We start from the raw sequence: 19,622 nt of genomic DNA, 5'->3' as shown, positions 1-19,622 counted from the left end.
ACTGATTGGAGAACAGTTATGTCAATTGAATCTACGAAAATTGTTCCTTTTTTCCCTATGACAAGCGAACAGTTCCCCAATGTACCTGATGACTTCATACTGAAGCTCTGTACAGTACCAGAGATATCTTTATCTCATATGCATGCAAATGGGATTATATCTGAGCTGGGAACTTTTGATTTCTGGATATCGGGATTAATGCTAATCCACTCTTTATCTCGAGATTAAATAATGCTTGTTCTCCTCTTGTTATTAATCTCCAGATTAATTAAATGACAGGGATTAAGGATATCCCATTCAAAGGTTTGCAGCTGTGGAAATATTTCTACTGACTTAGAAAAGAATAAACCTGGCCCACATTCTAATGCCAGATGGCTGAACCAGTTCTCCAGACTGTTAAGAATATATGCAGCAACAAGAAATCCTCCTCATTGTCTGATACGTATGGTCCATCACAGAGATGAAACAGCAGTTTCAAATCCAAATTTTGTCTGTTTTATTGTGTTCCAGAGGATCTCTTTTTATTGTTGTGCACAGAAATACTTTCAAAAATTAAATACTTTCAAAAATTAAATATTTTTGAATGACAATCAAGAAAATCGTGCAATGCTGAGATGAATAAAATGTAATATAATTTTTTGTTCCATTAATCATGTTTAACTTATAGCTTGATATTTAGGCTCTTTAAATTGTGTCCAACCTTAATCTTACAGGGACTGTAAAGGAAAAATAAAAGGGGGTATAGGCTGAAAGCAAAAATGCAAAATAATTTGATATTAAATTGTGCCCAACCTTGACCTGCAGAAGTTAAAAATTGACGATTCTACAAGTATTTCAATAAATGTCATTGAAGTGGAGGAAAATCACTTTTCTTGAATAACATATCACTTTATAGATTTATAGATTTCTTAAGTTATAGATTTATAGATTTCTTAAGTTGTCTAAATCATTAAGCATAGAATATATCAAATAGAAAGTGAAAACTAAAAAAATGTTGTAATATATGTCAGCGAGTGTTTTGACAAGGATATTGTATAGTAAAAAACCAGATTATTTTTCAAAAAACTCAATAAAACGGAGTTTTTTGAACTACTCATTAATCGACCATTTTTGAGGGTATTTCAAAAAGTAATGGAATAAGTATAAAATATAGAAAATGAAAATAAGAGTTAATTTTTTTGTTCAGTTCTCAGGGTATGTTAGTGAGCTGCAAGTGCGCATCAATAAAATCGATGATTTTGGGGCTAAAACTGCTTATAAAACTATGATTTTTCAAATTATTCAGTATAACTTGGTTTTATCTTTTAGACCATTATCTGGGATTTCCAAAATGATATAAAACAATATTCTCAGTCAAAAACTTGGGATTTTATAAAAGTTTTAAGAAATAAAATCAATAAAGTTCAAAAATGGCCAAAAAATCACGTTTTTTCCGACGGCACCGGAAAAAATAGTCAAAAATAAAAAATATTTTGGATTTTTCTTAGTTTCATATATATCTATTCAAAAGAAAAAGTGCACCTCTGAACAATTTTTATAGGGCCGCCCTACGTCTGCCAGGATCCCCAACTCTGTCTTCACGTACAGCAATCCGATATACAATAACAAATATTTGGCTTTAAATCCACCAAATACCTTTTTTTTTGAAAAATCTCAAAATGAACATAAAGTTTTAATGGTATATGCACAATTTGTGTTGACAATTCTACTTCTTTTGAGATTAAAACATCTTATTTTGTTTTTCTAAATTTCACAAATTCCTAAAATTGTGCATAATAATTATTGCAACTTTATGTAAAAAATCTTACGACACTATCATTAATTTACAAAACAGAATAGTTATTGAGAAATACTTAAATTTGTGCTTTGTATTTCATAATTCAAGTATTTCACAAAAACTATAATGTTTTGCTGAGTGCAAGATTTGAATCCAGCTAACACTGTAAACTTACCATCAGACAGTGCTTTGCTCTAGCTAATGAGGCAGATGCTGAGGTTAAGGATGAATTTTACAATATGCTTCAGGGATCCATCAAAAAGACTCCTGGAAATTATATTCTATTGGTGACAGGTGACCTTAATGCCAAAGTTGGCACAGATAGAGAGGGGAGGGAGCAAGCAATCTGCACTAAAGGGATTGAAGAAAGAAATATGAATAGAGAAAAGCTATTAGACCTCTATTTAAACCACAACCTTGTTATTGGTGGTACACAATTCCCACATAAAAGTATACACAAACTAACTTGGATCTCACCCAATGGTAGAACATCCAACCAGATAGATCAACTAATGATAAAGCGGAAAAAGAGAGGATCAATGCAAGATGTTAAAGTTCATAGAGGAGCAGATGTAGCCAGCGAACACCCTCTTGTAGTTACCAAGATCAAACTCAAGCTGAGGAAAGCAATTAAACCAAGCAGCAATGAGAGAAACAGACTATTTGATGTTGGAAAGTTAAACAATGCAAGAGTCAAGAAAGAGTTTGTACTGGAGCTGACAAACAGATTCCATGTACTGGAGAGATTGAAAAGGAGAGGGAAGAAGGTTTGGAGGAGGAGAACATCCAAACCTTGTGGAACAACATCAAATCAGTCTTATCTGTGGCAGCAGAAAAAGTGAAAAGAAAGGGAAAAAAGAATGGATCTCCAATAACACCTGGAAAAAATTGAATAATGGAGGGAATGGAAGGAGAAACAAACCAATCACGGTCTGAGAGGATTAAGAAAAGAATAAGCTAAGAATATACAGCGAAGAACTAAGAAGTTAAATCGAGTGCATATTCAAATATCGAAAGTTACATTGAAGGAAGGGCTGAGCAGATGGAGGAGGCAGCAAGAAGAGGTGAAATGGGAACAGTATATAAGTCTATAAGATCACTAAAGAGCTGGGTGGGAATTAGACATGCAATGTAACTGCCTCCAAAGAATCCTCAAAATATTTGGCTAAACCCAATTACAAATAAGGAGCTCTGGGAGAGAACCGGTTCCAGACCAGTCAATAGAATGAGGCTGGTTGGGACATATACCTATGCATGGAGCAGATTAGGATCCCAAAAATTGCACTGAGATGGACCCACTAGGGGAGGAGAAAGAGGCCAAGAACAACTTGGCGAAGAAATGTGGAGGATGAGCTGAAGACCCTTGGAATGAGCTGAGGTGAAGCCAAGCTGTTGGTAAGGGACAGAAATAAGTGAAGAGCTACTGTGGAATTGGCCTAATGCCAAGACTGGCGAAGAGGATAAGTAAGTAAGTATAATGTTATTATGTGAATTTGTACATGATACACCTGTGAAATGATGTAAAATTTGTCCATATATATATATAAAGCTGCAATAGTTATGCACAAGTATAGGAATTTTTAAAATTTAGAAAAACAAAAAATTATTGCTGAACGTGAAGACAGAGAATTGGTTAGCCTGGCAGACATAGCATGAGGCTTGGAGACAATTTTTATTGACTAGGAGGCCATTCTGCAAATCAGGAGGCTCCGGAGTCTGGAGGTCAGTTTACAGGGCTCATGGATGCGTTGCATCCCCTCCCTAATGGACTTTGCTAGCACAGAGCTAAATTCCTAGTTTCAATTTCAGCTGAAACCCACTGATATCGTAAAGACGGAATATGAGATATCAAGTCTAACTTATCTAGTGGCTTTATATTTTGTCCTTCAAGATCAAGAACCAAGCTTAGGGTTATTGGTCCAAAAGTCCCAGAAGTGGCTGCAAGAGGCCTTAGTGTGTCTACAGGTAAGGTTGTGAGAAAAAAGACACTTTCCTGTTGAAGTGAGGATCAAGGTCACAATTCTAGGACTTTTGGACCACGGGCCTTGGCTGAACTGATATGAATTTCCTGGACTTTCCTGTTCCTGTGTCAAATTACAATTATGAAATTTAATACACTTTCTGAAAAATATCCTGTGTCCAATTACAATTATAAAATTTATTACACTAAAATATCAATATTTTAGAAAATATGGTTCGCATTGCTGGCCTTTAAATTATCAAATACCATTTAGTTTTTAGGTCTTCTCTAATCATGTGGGTTCTAAAATTATCTATTTACAAAAGACAAATGTTTTCTTGTTGTTGTGATTGAGTTCCAAAATCAAAAAATATTTTCTCTTTATTTGTGTAAACGTGAAACCATTAATTTTGTCTGTAGTTTCCCATATCAGGATTTCAAAGGTGGGACTTGATCCAGAGCTTCAAGCTTTTCTTTTAGTATTGATAAATAAGGTAAAAGTATGATAACAGGGAAACCTTTAATAGAATTAACTAGGATAATATAAGTCGAATTAACATAACAAATGATTAGAAAAATCTTAAATTACCTGCAGCTAAAAATCGCAGAATTGAAACATTTTTTACAATTATTTAACCCGGACGAAAAATGTTCCAAAATTCGACAATAAACTGTCATTATTTTAAATTTGATTTATTTATATATTCAAGCTCTTCGTTCATATTCATATGAAAGCCCAAACCATTAAAAAATCAGGTAGCCGTTAGTTAGGTAACAGAAAGTTCATTTCGTTTTTAAAGTTATCGTTTATAGTTAACGATCTCCATTTTATTAACGGCGTTAACATAACTAACCGTTCAATATACTGGCAATTTTTGAGGAAACCCATGGATAAAATTTCACAGGTAATGCCGAGTACTTTTATAGCTAGTTCTTTATAAAGGAACTGAGTTTTTGTCACAAACTCAGATTTTCTGAAACCAATATCTCTGCAACTGGTTAGTGTAAAACTTTAATATTTCAAACTCAAATTATTTGATCTACCAGAGTTCATAGTTTGAAATATCTAAGGTCTGCGACATTGGGTTGCTAAGTTATAACGATAGGAAAATTTTAGTTTGTGGCAAAGACTCAATTCCTTTGTTGCATATTTCTTTAATTTCTTCAAATTACGTCTTTTCAATAAAAATTCTGTAAATCTACGGAAAATGTTTGTGAACACTCAAATATTACATGGAAACCGATACCTGAATGAAATTACTTTTCTTCGAGGATAAGAGTTAATTTTATTTTCTTAACTTGTTCCTAAACAACGATCAGTTAGCAGTAGCATTTTTGTTATATTTTTCGTTTTCTGCGGCCTATCCTTTTTGGTGAAATTTTAGAATCAAAGGAATGAAGCCGTTGCCACAAAATAACATTTTCTCATCCCTAAATCTTTTCAACCTTAGATTATTTGATTAAAACAAACTTTTTTATGTTATTTTATCAGTTCCTTTATTGATTATTTTATTTTTATAGTCTACAGACCATGCATTAAAGTAATTTTAAGCCACCATCCAGACAAAGATGGCAATTCCCGAATCACAACAATACCCTTGAACTCATTATCTAATAATGTGGAAGATAGTGTTTCACTTGATAAATTTTATAATCTGATCATTTCTATGTTTTTCTGCAATAAAATGGCACAAGCAAATATTTTAGAAAACCCACAATTAAAATATAAACAATGATATATCTATACATAAATTTAGCTTTTCTGGGTGTCTGTTTGTTTGTTTGTCTGTTTAGGTTGGTGTCTGTTTGTTTGCATCCAATAAACGTGAAAACGCCTTAACCGATCGGGCCGAAATTTTGTGTGGGACCTCACGTAACTCCAGGAAAGGTTTATGAATTAAAATTTTAAAAAATTGTGTTTAATATTTTTCATTTTTGTAAAATTTTGAAAATGCGCGAATAAATATCAGAGATAATGCCACAATTAAAAGTTGTAATATAAGATGGACGTAAAGCGCCCGAAAAGCCTAGTAATTTATACTGTAAAAGAAAAAGCATTTTAGGGCACCGTTGTGAGTTGGACGCTGCTATTTTTGCATCAGGGACTACTTGAACTTTCACTTACAATAAATAATAGTTTTCAGTTCAGAACTAACAATCTAAGAAATTGAATCTTTGTCACAAACTTAAATTTTTCAATCCCTATAATAAATGGAATTTAAAGAATTTAAGCCGCGGTTTAAATCCGCCAAAACCCGGTTTAAATTAAGCGCCGGTTTAAATCTTGAAACATTTGATACAATTTTAAGTGGAACCAACCATATTTAAACCGCGGCTCAAATTCTTTAAATTCGGCCACTGCTAGTGTAAACCTGTGATATTCCAAACAATATTTGGATCTAACAGAATTTATAGTTTGAAATATCTAAGGTCTACAACATTGGGTTGAAAAGATATATTGATTTATAGAACATCAGAGTTTGTGGCTTAACCATGCAAATACTTTGTTGTGTACTAGCATATTTTGTAATTTTTAAATTAATGTTTTTTAATTTAATATAAGTGTTTTCTAAATGAAACAAATTATATCATGTCGGATCCTAAGAAGAACAATTCCTTAAATTTTGTCCAAGCTCCCATTGAGAATTAGCAGATGTACTCCCGGGGGGAGAAGAGTGATTTAAGATGTGAAGAAAGGTAATTGGAGAGGAAAGAATTGCCATGCTGCATTAGGATAATTAACGTTTATATACATACTTCCAGGCTTATACAGACATTTTTCAATATATTAAAACTTGGCTTGTCTGTTAGTTTGTAACCGTTTGGGAACTCACATGACCTCATGGAATGTTTATGGATGCTCAGAATTACATTTTTTTATTTTTATAAAATTTAAAAAATCCACGAAAATATGATTATTTCCGCGAACATTTTTGTTATTGTATTATATTGTACAAAGAGATCCTAGTTAACTTATAAATAAAAAAAAATTTAGAATTAGATTGAGAATGAAATAGAATTAGAAAGTCAAAGTTTTTTCATCAATAAATCTTTTAAGCTTGACGTGAATTGGAAAACTTTTTATACCTTCCATTATTTATATCAAAACAGGGAGATTTTTTGCTACATTTTTTTTTAGTTTTAGAGGACATTACGCATAAAATATGAATTATCTCAATCTACGATCTCTACAGTAACAATGCTAGTTTAAAATACTATGGGGGCAGCTCACGGTTTCATTGTGGATTTTGGAAGATTTTGAAAGATTTTGAAAAAAGAAAGAAAACTGAAAGAAAGGCTGCACTCGCCAAAACTAAAACGGTAAGGTGCGATTGAGCAGAAACAATCTTCCAGAATCCATCATGAACACGTAATAATACTCACAAAAAATAAAGTTCAAATTCAGCGTTAGCTCCTCTTCACTTGGCAAATTGAAAAAACTGAAAGGAATCAGCTGTTTTGGCCAGGGAGTTGAGAACGAGAGCTTAACTATCTTGAAATCCAATGACTGGAAGTAGGTTTAAATATAGATTTAGTGAATAAGGCTTATGCAGTATGCCTGGAAGACTCAGGCAGTAGGTATAAAAGCCCAGCTTAAGTGATGGGCATGTATTAGGTAGAAAATTCAGAAAATTTGAGCTTCCTAGCTCAAATACTTTTAGAGTTATCGCAAAAAACGATAGGTGAGATTGAGAGATAGGGTTAAGAGTTGCACTATAGAGTATTTATTAAACATGCATGTACCAATCAAAGTTCAGAAATAAAAATATTTTGTTAAAACTTATTCATTGTAATTTGTTTCTCTTAAAGTTTGAATGAACTTTTGAAGAACATTTCCTCTAGTTAATTAGTTCGGTCTTAATTTAAAGTTGATTGTATAAAAATATATATAACTACTCTACAATGTTTACAAAAAGACATATTATAAAAGTGTTTTAATATCACCAGAGCCCGCGATTAAAAAAATTTGGGAAAATACGGCTCAGGCCTAATGCGGTCGATGGGCCTTATTTACGGCTAGCTTTCGGATTCAAGCTGCATCTTATTTTCCACAGAGTTGAGTTCAAAAAACCGGTTTAGGTTTAATATTCTATTTGGCGGATTTTCATGGTAAGAATTGGTGCATTCCGGATTTTTATGAGAACAAGACTCAACCTTGAGCCTTATTCGCCACTAAAACCAACCAAGGTCGGTTTTATTTTCATTGGGCCTAACTCCTTAAGTTGAGCCAGATATATTGCAGCTGTCAATCACGTGACACAAGCTGTCGTCAGAGTTGGGTCGAAGATTGGATCTTACAGTCGGGTTTCAGGAATTACCACTCGAGCCGAAGTTTTTATATCGTGGGCTGAGGATTGGTTTGAATTATCCAATTTGTGTGAACATTGATCACAGTGGGCTAAAATTTAATAAGTTTGATGTGAGTTTCTAATGAAATTTGTACTCGTTTATATTAACTATTTATTCAGATCACGCCAACTCTCATTTTCACAAAGATGAAGAAAACTTTTAAAATTCAGAAAATTTTCCTTTTGTATTTAAAAAAAATCTGCTAAACAACGACGGAAAGTTTTTATTAAGCCCAATAAAGGTTGACATCTTTACAAAAATGTATTTAAGTATACAATTAAATTGATTAGTTACACAGTCTTTGTATTTTTTCTTGTTGTTATAGTTATTATATATTTATTATTCAACATTAACAAACAGAAAATAAATGTTATTATTTCTATTAAAGAAAGAAAATACTTGTGAGGGAAAATATACAAAAGAATATTTATGAATGATTGGTTTGACTCATTTGAGTGCTTGTTCATCTGAAAATAGGGTTTCCAAATTTGGTTTAATCTCTTTCGCAAATATTTTAACGAAAAACTGAAAAAAACCGAAAATTTTAGTTCATTTTCGCGAAAATGATCGTTAAAACTTTTTCGCGACATTCGCGAAATTAGTCTGAAATTTTTGCAAAAAAAAATATTTTTCATTTTGACAAATATTAACATGTGACACATGTTACCACATCGATTTTTCAAATATATATTTTATTCGCCTGTAGTTTTATTAATAAAAAATTTATTTAGTATTTCTGATTTTTTTGAAACATCTACCCCCATTTGTTTGTCCTCCATCTTACATTGCATTAAAAAAAATGTTGCCAAAACTTGTTCACAACTTTATGGAGTTAAAAAGTCAAGAAGTTTCAGCGTTCTAATGCAAGCCGTTTTAAAGTTATTTAGACAAACCACAAGGGGGGGGGGAGAGGCGGAATACACCATCTCCCCCCCTCCTAGGGATAAAAAATTTCCAGGTTGTCATTTAAGTCTCATCTTTTTTGCTTAACCCTGTATGTCTAAGATTCAAGACTAAACAGTATAGGATACCCTTACTAGATGTGAAAATAGAAAAGCAGAAAATCACTGATAAACAATTTATTTAATCAGTTTTCATACATATACAATTTTAAAACTAATTTTAAGATTTTTCGCTTGTTTACATTATCTATCAAATAACATGAAAATGTGTGAGTGTGACACATTTACATTTGGNGACAAGCAGGGAGAGTCTATGGTTGCCAGCTATAGGTACCTGGGGGTATCTAATCCGGGCTTACAGATGCTTACACCAAACTTTCGCAATAGAAAAAATTCCGAGATTTGATCGTAACAACCCGATCATGTCCTGGGGACAAAAAAATCTCTATTTAAAAAGTATTATTAGAATTATATTGTATTTGATTACATGCTCAAGTGCCCGGCCTTGCCTGTGGAATAAAACACTTTGGAAAAATAGTTTTTTAATTAAATAGATTAAGTAAATCAGTTTTTTTTATCACTGTGTTTCGATTGGATAGAGTTTAATATTTTAACCAAATATAATGAAACATGTTTTTATTTTTTGTTTCCAAAAGGAATATGTAAGTAAAAGTTGTACGCTTATTATCTTTTTAGATCTTTTTAGTCAACGCAGAACCTTGCAATTTTAGTTAATAATTGTCTCCAGATTAAGTTTTTTTTGTTCAAAATAGCCCCACTCGGCGAAGTTAAAGATATACTAACAAAATGCATCTTTTGTTGAAAAAACCCCGGTTTTTCAATAACAAAGATTTTCAGGGATAGTTAAAAAATTGATGAATAATGTTTTTTTGTAAACAATTTAGAAATTACATCACAAGCAAATGCGTAATTTCAAATTTTATTTATTTTAAAGATTTTGGCATGTTTATTAGTTGTTCCTGTTTTTAAATGACGATTACTAAAAAAGATAAATTCCAAATAATAAATTTTGAAAACTAGATGATAATTCGTAAAATAGCAAAATATGATTTTTTGGACTTAATTTCAAAAAGGTTGATATATCACTAGTAAATAATTCAATAATTCAGATAATTAATACAAATAAATTTTTATATTTATGATTTAATTAAATATAAAACATTTGTTAAAAGAAGATATTTTATCAAAGAGTAAAACAAAGCAAATTAACTTCATCACTCCAGAAATGCTTCTTCAAATTTATTCCTTTCTGCGTAACGTAAAAATATTGTTGTATATTTTTTTCAAAACAAATACAAAACAAGCTGTGTTTCAGTCAAACAGGAGGTAATGTCTTTAGATCCCTCAAATATGTTGATGATTATTTGGGAATAATTCTGTCTATGTAATACAGCTCTTCATAAAAAAATATCAACCACTACTCAAACATTTTTAGTATCCTATCTGCAAGTTGTTTCATGGTTTTGCAATCTTCTAGTTACATATATAATATCACTAAACGGATAGATCAAATTGGCGGATTGTTTTAGGAGTGTGCGAGTTACATGTGCTGAAACCTTTGGATTTTTTGGAACAAACTATAAAAAAACGATAGTGAACGAACTATTTTTTTAAGAAACTTTTTTAAAATGACCTTCTTTTTGCTGAAAAGTTTCTGTGTAACTTGCTAAGTGTCTAGCGTTGCCCGTGGAAGAACACTTTGGGAAAAAATTGAATTTTGAAAAAAAAGTTTTTTGGCGAAATATATTGAGACGATAATGATGTAATTCTAATGAGAGAGAGTAGGGTTAGTATTTGATTAAAAACTAAGTAAATGAACAGATTTAAGATAAGAGTTATCAGGTGTTTGTTTCTTATATCATTAAATTGATTGTTGATTCTAGTCTGCTTTGCGTCTTAGTTAGTGTTCTTATTTTTATTTTGTGTGAACAGCACATAACAACAAGACAGTACATAACAAGACAGCACGTAACAGTAATACAGCACATAACAACAATACAGCACATAACAACAATACAGCACATTACAACAATACAGCACATAACAACAATACAGCACATAACAACAAGTTAGCCCATAACAATAAGACAGCACATAACAACAAGTTAGCACATAATAACAAGACAACCCATAACATCAATTAATAGCCCATAACAATAAGAAAGCACATACCAACAAGACAGCACATAACACCAAGACAGANAAATAACAACAAGACAGCACATACCAGCAAGACAACACAAAACAGCATAACAGCACAGAACAACAATATAGCACATAACAACAAGACAGAACATAACAACAAGACAACACATAACAAGAAAACAGCAGATAACAACAATATAGCACATACAACAAGACAGCACATAACAATAAGAAACGTCAAACAAAAGTTAAAATTTGAGATAGAAATCTTGTATGTTTGCAATCATAATCACTCTTATTAAAGAGTTATTGAAAAAAAAGTTTTGAATTTTTTTCTGGATTACATTTTTCTCTCAAACTTATTCGTAAAATCAAAACTAGAGGAGCTACGAGGTCACAAAGTGGTACCAGTATTGTCGCATAAATTTGACCTTCTCCATCTGTCTAGTTTACAGTGAAGATATGTTTATTCAAAGTGAATATGGCGGGCAAAATAATTAGAGAAAAGAGTTAAAAAAAAGTATTTGTATTGTTTTTCACAATCTTTTTAATACGCAAAAAATGCACAAAATTTCCTAAAAAATATGAAGTAGATCCTTGTATTCATGCAGATTTCAAATTATTTATGCTTTATTGTACCACGTTAATAAATGCTTATTTACACAATCTTATACATATGCTTATTTGCACAATCTTATATGTTAAAAAAATGCACAAAATTGGGGGAAGAAATCAGGCCCCCCCCCCCCTCCCCCCAACCATCAAAGTTTGATCAAATAGTCGGGGATTAAAACATATTTTACTATTAATACTATTACAGATATTTTTCCTGAAAATGTTCTTTTTCAATTTACTTTTCTTGTAAATGTAGTTCCTGTAAAATTTAAGGATTGGTTAATCAGCATGAAGATATTTCGGGGTCCATATCAGAATATTGAAAATACTGAAACTCAACAGGTATCTTTTGTACTGCAGTGTACTGTCTCTGGGCGCTAATGTAAACATAAGACGGATGTCGAAGCCTGACATGGGATCCATCTTTCACATTAGAAATTAATGAAATATTCTGGTCATCGGAAACTATTATGTGAATTATCAAAATTATCAAAATTTAATGCTTTTAACTTCCTCGAATACTAAACGAACACTGATGCATCTATTCTTGTTTGCAAATTCCGCCCAGAGAGAATAGGTTTCAATTTTACGCAGAGTATACGCAACTGCAATTAACTTGCCTTGCATTACAACCTTGATATAAATATATTCAATAACATTTAACATTTTATTTCGACTAATGATAAACATGTTTAAAAAAGATTAAGACTGTAAAGACGACATGAAACTACTAAACTATGGCAAGGTTGAATTAAGTCTTCTGCAATAAATCTAGTCTTTTAAAGTCTTATTTAATGATTTTCCAACGAAAAAAAAACGAGTTTACAGTTGCAGGGAATCATAAATAAAAGAAAACATACAGTATGAATTCCGTACAATCGTCTCTGAAGTCTCATCCTTTGTGGGTAAACCTGAACCTTAAAGAGTTGTTTTTGGAACACCTTTAAGTTTTAGGAAGAATATTCATATCACAGTGACAATATAGTAAAAGTTAATTAAACAAGCAAGATTCCCATCAGTTGAAGTATATTACTAAAGAAAATATCATTTAGGATAAGAATGTGTTGAGGTTTCTCTGCTTTTCTCTTGGGCTGACCTGGGTTTGGATGATTATACTCTTTATAATCTCCTTCAACCTTTACTCTAACTTTCCCAGAGATGAATCCCTTACCAAGGAATAATCAATTTATCATTCCGGACTAATCAGGGCGAGATGAATTTTCGGTTTCTTCTATTTGAATTTAATCAAGTATTGCTCTTTATTTTAACAATATTTAAGCTTACCAAGTTGTCTTATTAATTGTTTTCGATTAAAACGCATATGTCGATAAAAAAATATAAGAGGAAAAGTTAAAAAAACGTTTAAGGGCAAATTGTATCCGAAAGTCATAGCTTTCTCTTGGATAAGGACTGACCCGTCAACGTGGTATAGCGTGATATATATAAACTATGCTTTTCATCATGCTCTTTGTTCTTGGGGTTTTTAAGTTTTGTGTCAGGAACCGAGGTCTTGCATCCAACTTTAATTTTCTTATCCCTACATCCTATCGACCTGATGTTTTAAGCCTTTATTACTTCAAGCTTAGGTTATTTGATCTGACAGAATTTAAAGTTTTAAATATCAAAGGTCTACGACATCAGGTTGCAAACGAACAGAAACATATCCCTAAAACTTAAAAAATATATGAATTAAACACATGTCATTTACTTAGCCAGTATATGTTCAGTTTTATTGTTAGGTAACCAATTACAGAAAATGTTAAAGGTTGCAATTTACCGTAAACAGACTACAAGGACATTGTTTACTTTCACAATTGTTTTCTATGTTTAAATTTGGTTAAAGGAAGGCGAACAAAAACTGAAAGACTTTATCACCTTTACCATCAACCGAGGTTATTGAATTATTTAAAAATTTAACCTTTTTATTTCTCTATCATCTAAAATCGCATCCCAATAACCCCCCCCCCCTTTTTTAATAAACAATTTTAGCTATATGCCTGTGCAAGTGTTCTGCAAATCTTCCCGCAACCCCCGTGAAAGGGGGGGGACACGATGGAACAAAATTAGGGGAGGAGATGTGGGGGTTAATATACAGGACATGTGATTAATGATTTTCTTTCTGCAGACTACTCAGGACTTTAGAGAGTAATAAATAGAATAATAATAGGGATACATTTTCAAATATAGTCGATCCTTGAATTGAGGGTAAGGGGGGGGGGCAAAAACAAAATTTCTCCCCCCCCCTAGGTATCATCCTCCACAACCCTTAAAAACTATACTTCGCCCCCACCTCAGAAAAGAGCTAGTTAAGCCACAGCGAATCCAAATATTTATAATATAATACATCGATTCTAATTGTTTAAATTGGCTAATTTTCAGTTTCAGAAAATACAAATTAAAACTTTATTCTTTTTTTTACCTAAATTGAATTAAATAATAGAATTGTACAAAACTCTCTTCTTGATTGTTGTAAATGTTTGGAGTTTAATCTGCGATCCCATTGGGATTGGGCCAGAAAATCAGTTCACTGGTACACTTATACAATATAATGAAATTGTTTATTGTTGTGGGCAAAATTTATTTACTTTCTGCAACGAGATTCCTATGTATTTTAAAGTAAAGCTCAATCCTTTTTGGGATCGTAAGAAATATATTAATTTTGATAACGGAGTTTTGTAAAACTTTTTAAAAAGTAATAAAGTTTGGCTTTTTGTAGAAATGGCAGTTGGAAGTTTAAAATCTATTCAATCGTATTCAGTTTCCTCTGAGACTCGAGGTAAATTACTTCCGTGCAATTCCGCGCAACGAAATTTCGATTGAAACCTATTCTTAATTCTTATCTTTACTTTTTTATGTTAATTCAATATCATTTTCTGCATACAGGGATAAGACCTCATTTTTAATTAAGTTTTGTTTTCTAAAAACAACTAAATTATTGGTCTGAGGCTGTTCAAATTGTTTGACTTTTGTAAATAAGATATGCCCCTCACTTTAGGCTTTAAGCAGGGCCTCAAGCATATACTGCCTGAATGCCTTATTTTACCTTTGTGCTACTAAATCTATATTTAGACCTTGTTCTGGTCATTGGATTTTGACTTTTTGGAAAGCCTTAAACAAAGCAAATTGCGTAACTTTTGCAATGAAATTTTGCGTAGATTTGTACACAAATGTCTTTAAAAAGAGAATTTGCACATTTTAATTTTTTATTGAAGACAAATTTAGCTTTGAAAATTTTGCAGATATTTTTGCAAATTTGAATTTGCCGGGGTAAGGGCTTTTCAAAAATGTAAAATTTATCATATTTAACACACTTTTTGTTTTTACACATTTTTTGCTTTACAACTTGACACTTCAATAACAATTTTGAGGCTTAGAGCCCAAGGGTTTTCCAAAAGTATGTCAAATATTATAAATTATAACAATAAGGAAATAATAAGGAAATAGAACTTTTTTGGGTAAACCAGATTTCAGCCTGAATAGGGTTAAGATACATACATATTATTATTATTATTTTATTATTGTTATTATTAAACAAATTTTCGTTGTGAATATTAAGTAGTCAAGTAAAGTATATCTGTTTAGGTGCAGTGAGATCAATAGAGTTTTATAACCTTCTTCAAACCTTGGAGGTGGATTCTGGTAACATTTAAATCATCTTCTACAATTTTAAATATTTATTTTGTTATCACTTTCATTTATAGTGTAAGTTCTATGCGTACTTTTTCAGTTTTTAGTTGTTCACTTAAGAAAGGGAGTTTTTAGTTGTTGGTACATCATATTCATATTTGTAATTTCACTTCTTGAAGACGACATTTTAAAATAATCCATTTTAGAACTAAATGCGCATTAAATTATTAAAGGGTAAGGTCGATTTGAATTTGACATCCATCGCGTCTATTTTTTTCTGAGTGGAAAATGCAATTCCGTGGATTTGTTCGGATCCTGCGCTCTTAGGTATGAGTAAAAAAGATCGATAAAGCCCCCTTTCATTTTTCGCGAACACTCCCTTTTATAAACTTCGGTCCGATCACTGATCAGCTTCCTAACAAATTTTATTCAGAAGGGTGTATAAAATATTGGAAATCAATCAAGTCTACTGCAGCTCCAAGCAATTATTTGTTGAAGGTAATACAGTCATCGCCGTATAAAGCAATAAAATGAAGGCGACTTTCTATTTAAATTTTGATATCTTTCAAACATCATGGATACAAATATAAACATGGAATTGGAAACAATAAGAAGCTTCACATCGATCGTCTTAGAAATTTGAAAATAGAAAAGTCGTCTTCATTGTATTGAGATAAACGCCGACCACTGTATCTAATCATGCACAAGCACTGTTTCAGATCAACATGAAATTTCTAAATGCGACTAACATTTTTAAATAAATTGAAGAAATTAACTGGTGACTGGCTTTATTTAAACCAGGAAGGTCTCGACTTTCGTCTTTCATCGAATGGTTCAAAGATAACTATTTTGACGGGAGGACTGTTCTCCATCTACGTTCAGACACAGTGGGAATTACAAAAGGAAAAATCTTTTGATTAACATTTTGAAAACCAATCCAATAAAAGTATTTACAAGAAAAACAAATGTTGCAAGGTGTTACTAGCACTACATGTTTTATGTATAGAAAAGAGATTTATGGCTGGTTAGAATGAAACCGGAGAATTGAATCTCGTGATAACAAGAGGTTTAAACAATTCTCAATCCAAGATTTTTAGCTGTACATTAGGAATAAAAAGAACAGCAGGTAAAATATTTTATTTAAAGATATTACACACTTATTAAAGAGAATGTTTTTTGAAACTATCGTTTCCTGTGGAATTTTAAAAATCATTAAACCCTCTGAATAAATTTTTTTTTGCGCCAAAATGGTTAATCTAAGGGATATATACTTTACATCTAATTTTTGCTATATATTTTTATTTTTGTGCCTTTGAGAATTGAAACGATCTCGACGTTGAGAAGACATGAAAAAAAAAATACAGGGTTAGTTAAAAAGAGTTTTTTTTTGTAACTCACCTGACCCCCCGAAAAAATTTAACATTTATTTTCATCCAACTTAAAAAAATATAACGTTAAAAATAGAATATTTTTATCAAATCCTTAAATTTTATGAAGATCTGGTAGACCAAATCAGTCTCCAAAACTTTTTTAAAACCTACACAATTTTTATTTAAATTTAAAGGTTGTACATTTTTTAAAACATTCTTCTTATTTTGGAAACATTTCACTGCTCTAATTCTATAAATCTATTCATTGAAAAGTCTTCCTGAGTCCAAATTCAATGAATTTGAGCCTCGGTTTAAATCCGCCAAAAACCGGTTTCAATTGAGCGCCGGCTTAAATCTTGAAACATTGAATACAATTTTAAGTGGAACCAACCATATTTGAGCCGCGTCTCAAATTCAAGCCCAGGCTCAAATTCTTTAAATTCGGCCTCTGAAACAATTAAAATAGAACTAAGATTGGAAATTTACTACAAACAATTTAGCGGAATTTTTGCTTTTCATTTAGCATCCGAATCCGATCTTTATGAAATTTTAGGATTAGATAGAAATAATATATTATATCATCTTTGCTTTCTTATACAAATTATATATTTATGAATATATACATATTCGATTTTGAAAAGAAACAAAGATTTACAGATTTATAAAGGAAAGTCAGGAAATATATATATATAGAATTTTAACAATGGTTTATCGCATATTTTTAGATTATTCAAATTATCTATTTTCAGGTTTGGACAAGAAGACCTGTTATACGGAAACAGTTCAATATTTGAGTTCCAACCAACAAGTAATTAATTTTTATTTTGCTTTACACTTTATTTAAAGCTCTATAAAAAGTAAAATCCAGTGAAATAATAGCCTTTCAATACGTTAGGTTGCAACTCAGCAAGAACTGATAAATCTATAAACATATTTTTAGGAAACCAAGAAATTTGTCTACATTTTTTGTTAATCCATTATTCAATTGTTAACTGTTTGTTTGTTTCGCTACATATCTCGTGACCTACAGTTGGGATTCCAGTGAAAAGAGGAATTCGATTTCCAAAAAATATGGTATTTTTGCAAAAATTTCTAGAAAAAAACTAAAATTGGCTACAGCTCATGGTTGGGTCCATGATTTGGTTGAACGTACGTTGACGGACAGAAAGGTAGACGAATAGATCAAAATCTCAAGTCATCAAACATGTATTAAAGTAAAGGAAGAGAAATTATTAATTCTGATATAATAGAACTTGAACTTCTAAAGCTGAACTTCCAGAACAGAGAATTCCACAAGTTTTTTTGTGCAGTTAATTGTTGCAGCTACAACACTTATGGTTTTCGCAGAATTTTTTTTTCGCGAAATTTCGCAAATAAGTTTGCGAAATATGAACGAAAATTTTCGCATTTTTTCACAAAAGTTTTCGTTCCCTGGAAACCCTATCTACAGTAGTCAGTGGTTACATAAATACAATGAAGACGCCTTTTTCATTTAAGTTTTGATTTCTAACAAATTACAAGTTTACAAATATACAAAGAGAAGCTGTTGATTACTGCATCTTCTCTTTGTTTTAATGTTTATGTGTAACCTTGCTGTTTGAAAGCTTGGTAGAAATTAAAATTAGAAATCGAAAGTCGTCTTCATTATTTATTGATACAAACGACGACTGTACGTATGTAATTTTATTTCATTTAATTTGTCATAAAATATTTTGTGAACAAAATCAGAGGACAGTTTTAATATCGATACAAGTAATTTTTTGTTTTAGATTTGGATTTCTACAACTAATTATAAAAAGAATATTCTTGGTGACCAAAATAAAACTTTCTTGGGATTAGTTCGTTTAAACTAATGTAAAAATATGCAATTATAAATAAACGTTGAAAAAACATTTTTTAATGTTTCTATGCTCTAATTTATTCTTTAGAGCTAGACGATTTAATTGGCAAAAAATGTCTCCAGATCAAAAGTCAAAATTATAGGGTTTTACTTTGGTAAATAGCCGGCCCCCTTCCTCTCTAATGCCCCCAATTCGTCTCGTACTGTTTACATGCCCCCTCTCTTCACTTTCCTCTCTGTACATGACTCCCCCCCTCTTCCCTTTCCTTTCTGTGCATGCCCCCCCCCTCCTTCACTTGATTTCCTTTCTGTTCATGTGCCCCCCCAGCTTCTTTTTAAAACGATCGTTTTTGCCTTATAATTTCTTCTAGGGTAACACTAACACATTTGCATGTTTTAAAAGAAAACTTCTACAAAATAAAGTTTTGAAATATTGGAACCTTTCTCATTGTTACTTTGTTCAATTATTGGTGTGTGACTTGAAGGTTACTAGAATATTGTTACCCCCCCCCCCTTTTGGGGGTATCCTTCCAAATATAACATGGTGACATCTGTAATTTAATCAATATTGCTTAAGTAAATGCATTTTGATTTGGTACGCCAATATTCTAGTATGATTCAAGTTTTACATCAATAACATATTGTATTATGTGGTTTTATGTCTGGTTTGCCATATACAACCAGAATTAAAACCAAGGGGGCATGTAACCATCCCCAACCCCCTCCCCCTGCTCCAGCCGCCTTATCTAGATACTCTAGCTTTCCAAACACGATATAAGGAAGTGTTGATAAGACAGGATCACAGGATATAAAAGGAGACCTAACAAAGAATAAGTTTAGTTGTGCGACAGCTCTCACACGGAGAGGATGAAGACATTCGCCAACTCCCCACAGTGGTAAGAAGCAGTCAGTCCAAAGGAATAGAAACTGCTTGGAAGGAGTGGAGTTGTGGGAAAACAACATACTGAAGGAGATTTGTTACTAGAACAAAGATGGTGCCAGAAGAGATATTTTG

General features: G+C 31.9%; 2 protein-coding genes across 2 annotated transcripts; both read left to right on the top strand.

Moving 5' to 3' along the window:
- Positions 1-2,016: 2,016 nt before the first annotated feature.
- LOC111709859 (uncharacterized) lies at positions 2,017-2,619 on the top strand. The gene has a single exon (XM_023483780.1). The coding sequence runs from the start codon at positions 2,017-2,019 to the stop codon at positions 2,617-2,619; it is 603 nt and encodes a 200-aa protein (XP_023339548.1).
- Positions 2,620-11,972: 9,353 nt separating this feature from the next.
- On the top strand, positions 11,973-18,659 carry LOC111709862 (uncharacterized). Its single transcript, XM_023483788.1, has 10 exons — positions 11,973-12,112; positions 12,823-12,945; positions 13,614-13,662; positions 14,487-14,546; positions 15,353-15,409; positions 15,831-15,895; positions 16,199-16,300; positions 16,427-16,523; positions 17,517-17,575; positions 18,537-18,659. Exons 1-10 carry the CDS (start codon positions 12,059-12,061, stop codon positions 18,618-18,620), a joined length of 750 nt encoding a protein of 249 aa, XP_023339556.1. The 5' UTR covers positions 11,973-12,058; the 3' UTR covers positions 18,621-18,659.
- The last annotated feature ends 963 nt before the right edge of the window (positions 18,660-19,622 follow it).

This window comes from Eurytemora carolleeae, unplaced genomic scaffold (assembly GCF_000591075.1).
Source record: "Eurytemora carolleeae unplaced genomic scaffold, Eaff_2.0 scaffold860, whole genome shotgun sequence".
Taxonomy (NCBI): Eukaryota; Metazoa; Arthropoda; class Copepoda; order Calanoida; family Temoridae; genus Eurytemora; species Eurytemora carolleeae.
Note: the sequence above shows the minus strand (reverse complement) of the source record. Positions and strands in the feature narration are given on the sequence as shown.

What these genes read in the sequence shown, in the direction of transcription:
- LOC111709859 (XM_023483780.1), top strand. Translation starts at nt 2,017, where the DNA reads ATGCTTCAGGGATCCATCAAAAAGACTCCTGGAAATTATATTCTATTG.
- LOC111709862 (XM_023483788.1), top strand. Translation starts at nt 12,059, where the DNA reads ATGAAGATATTTCGGGGTCCATATCAGAATATTGAAAATACTGAAACT. An exon ending in AGGAATAAAAAGAACAGCAG is followed by an intron (nt 16,524 to 17,516) that starts GTAAAATATTTT and finishes ATCTATTTTCAG; the next exon opens with GTTTGGACAAGAAGACCTGT. An exon ending in ATTTGAGTTCCAACCAACAA is followed by an intron (nt 17,576 to 18,536) that starts GTAATTAATTTT and finishes TTTTTGTTTTAG; the next exon opens with ATTTGGATTTCTACAACTAA.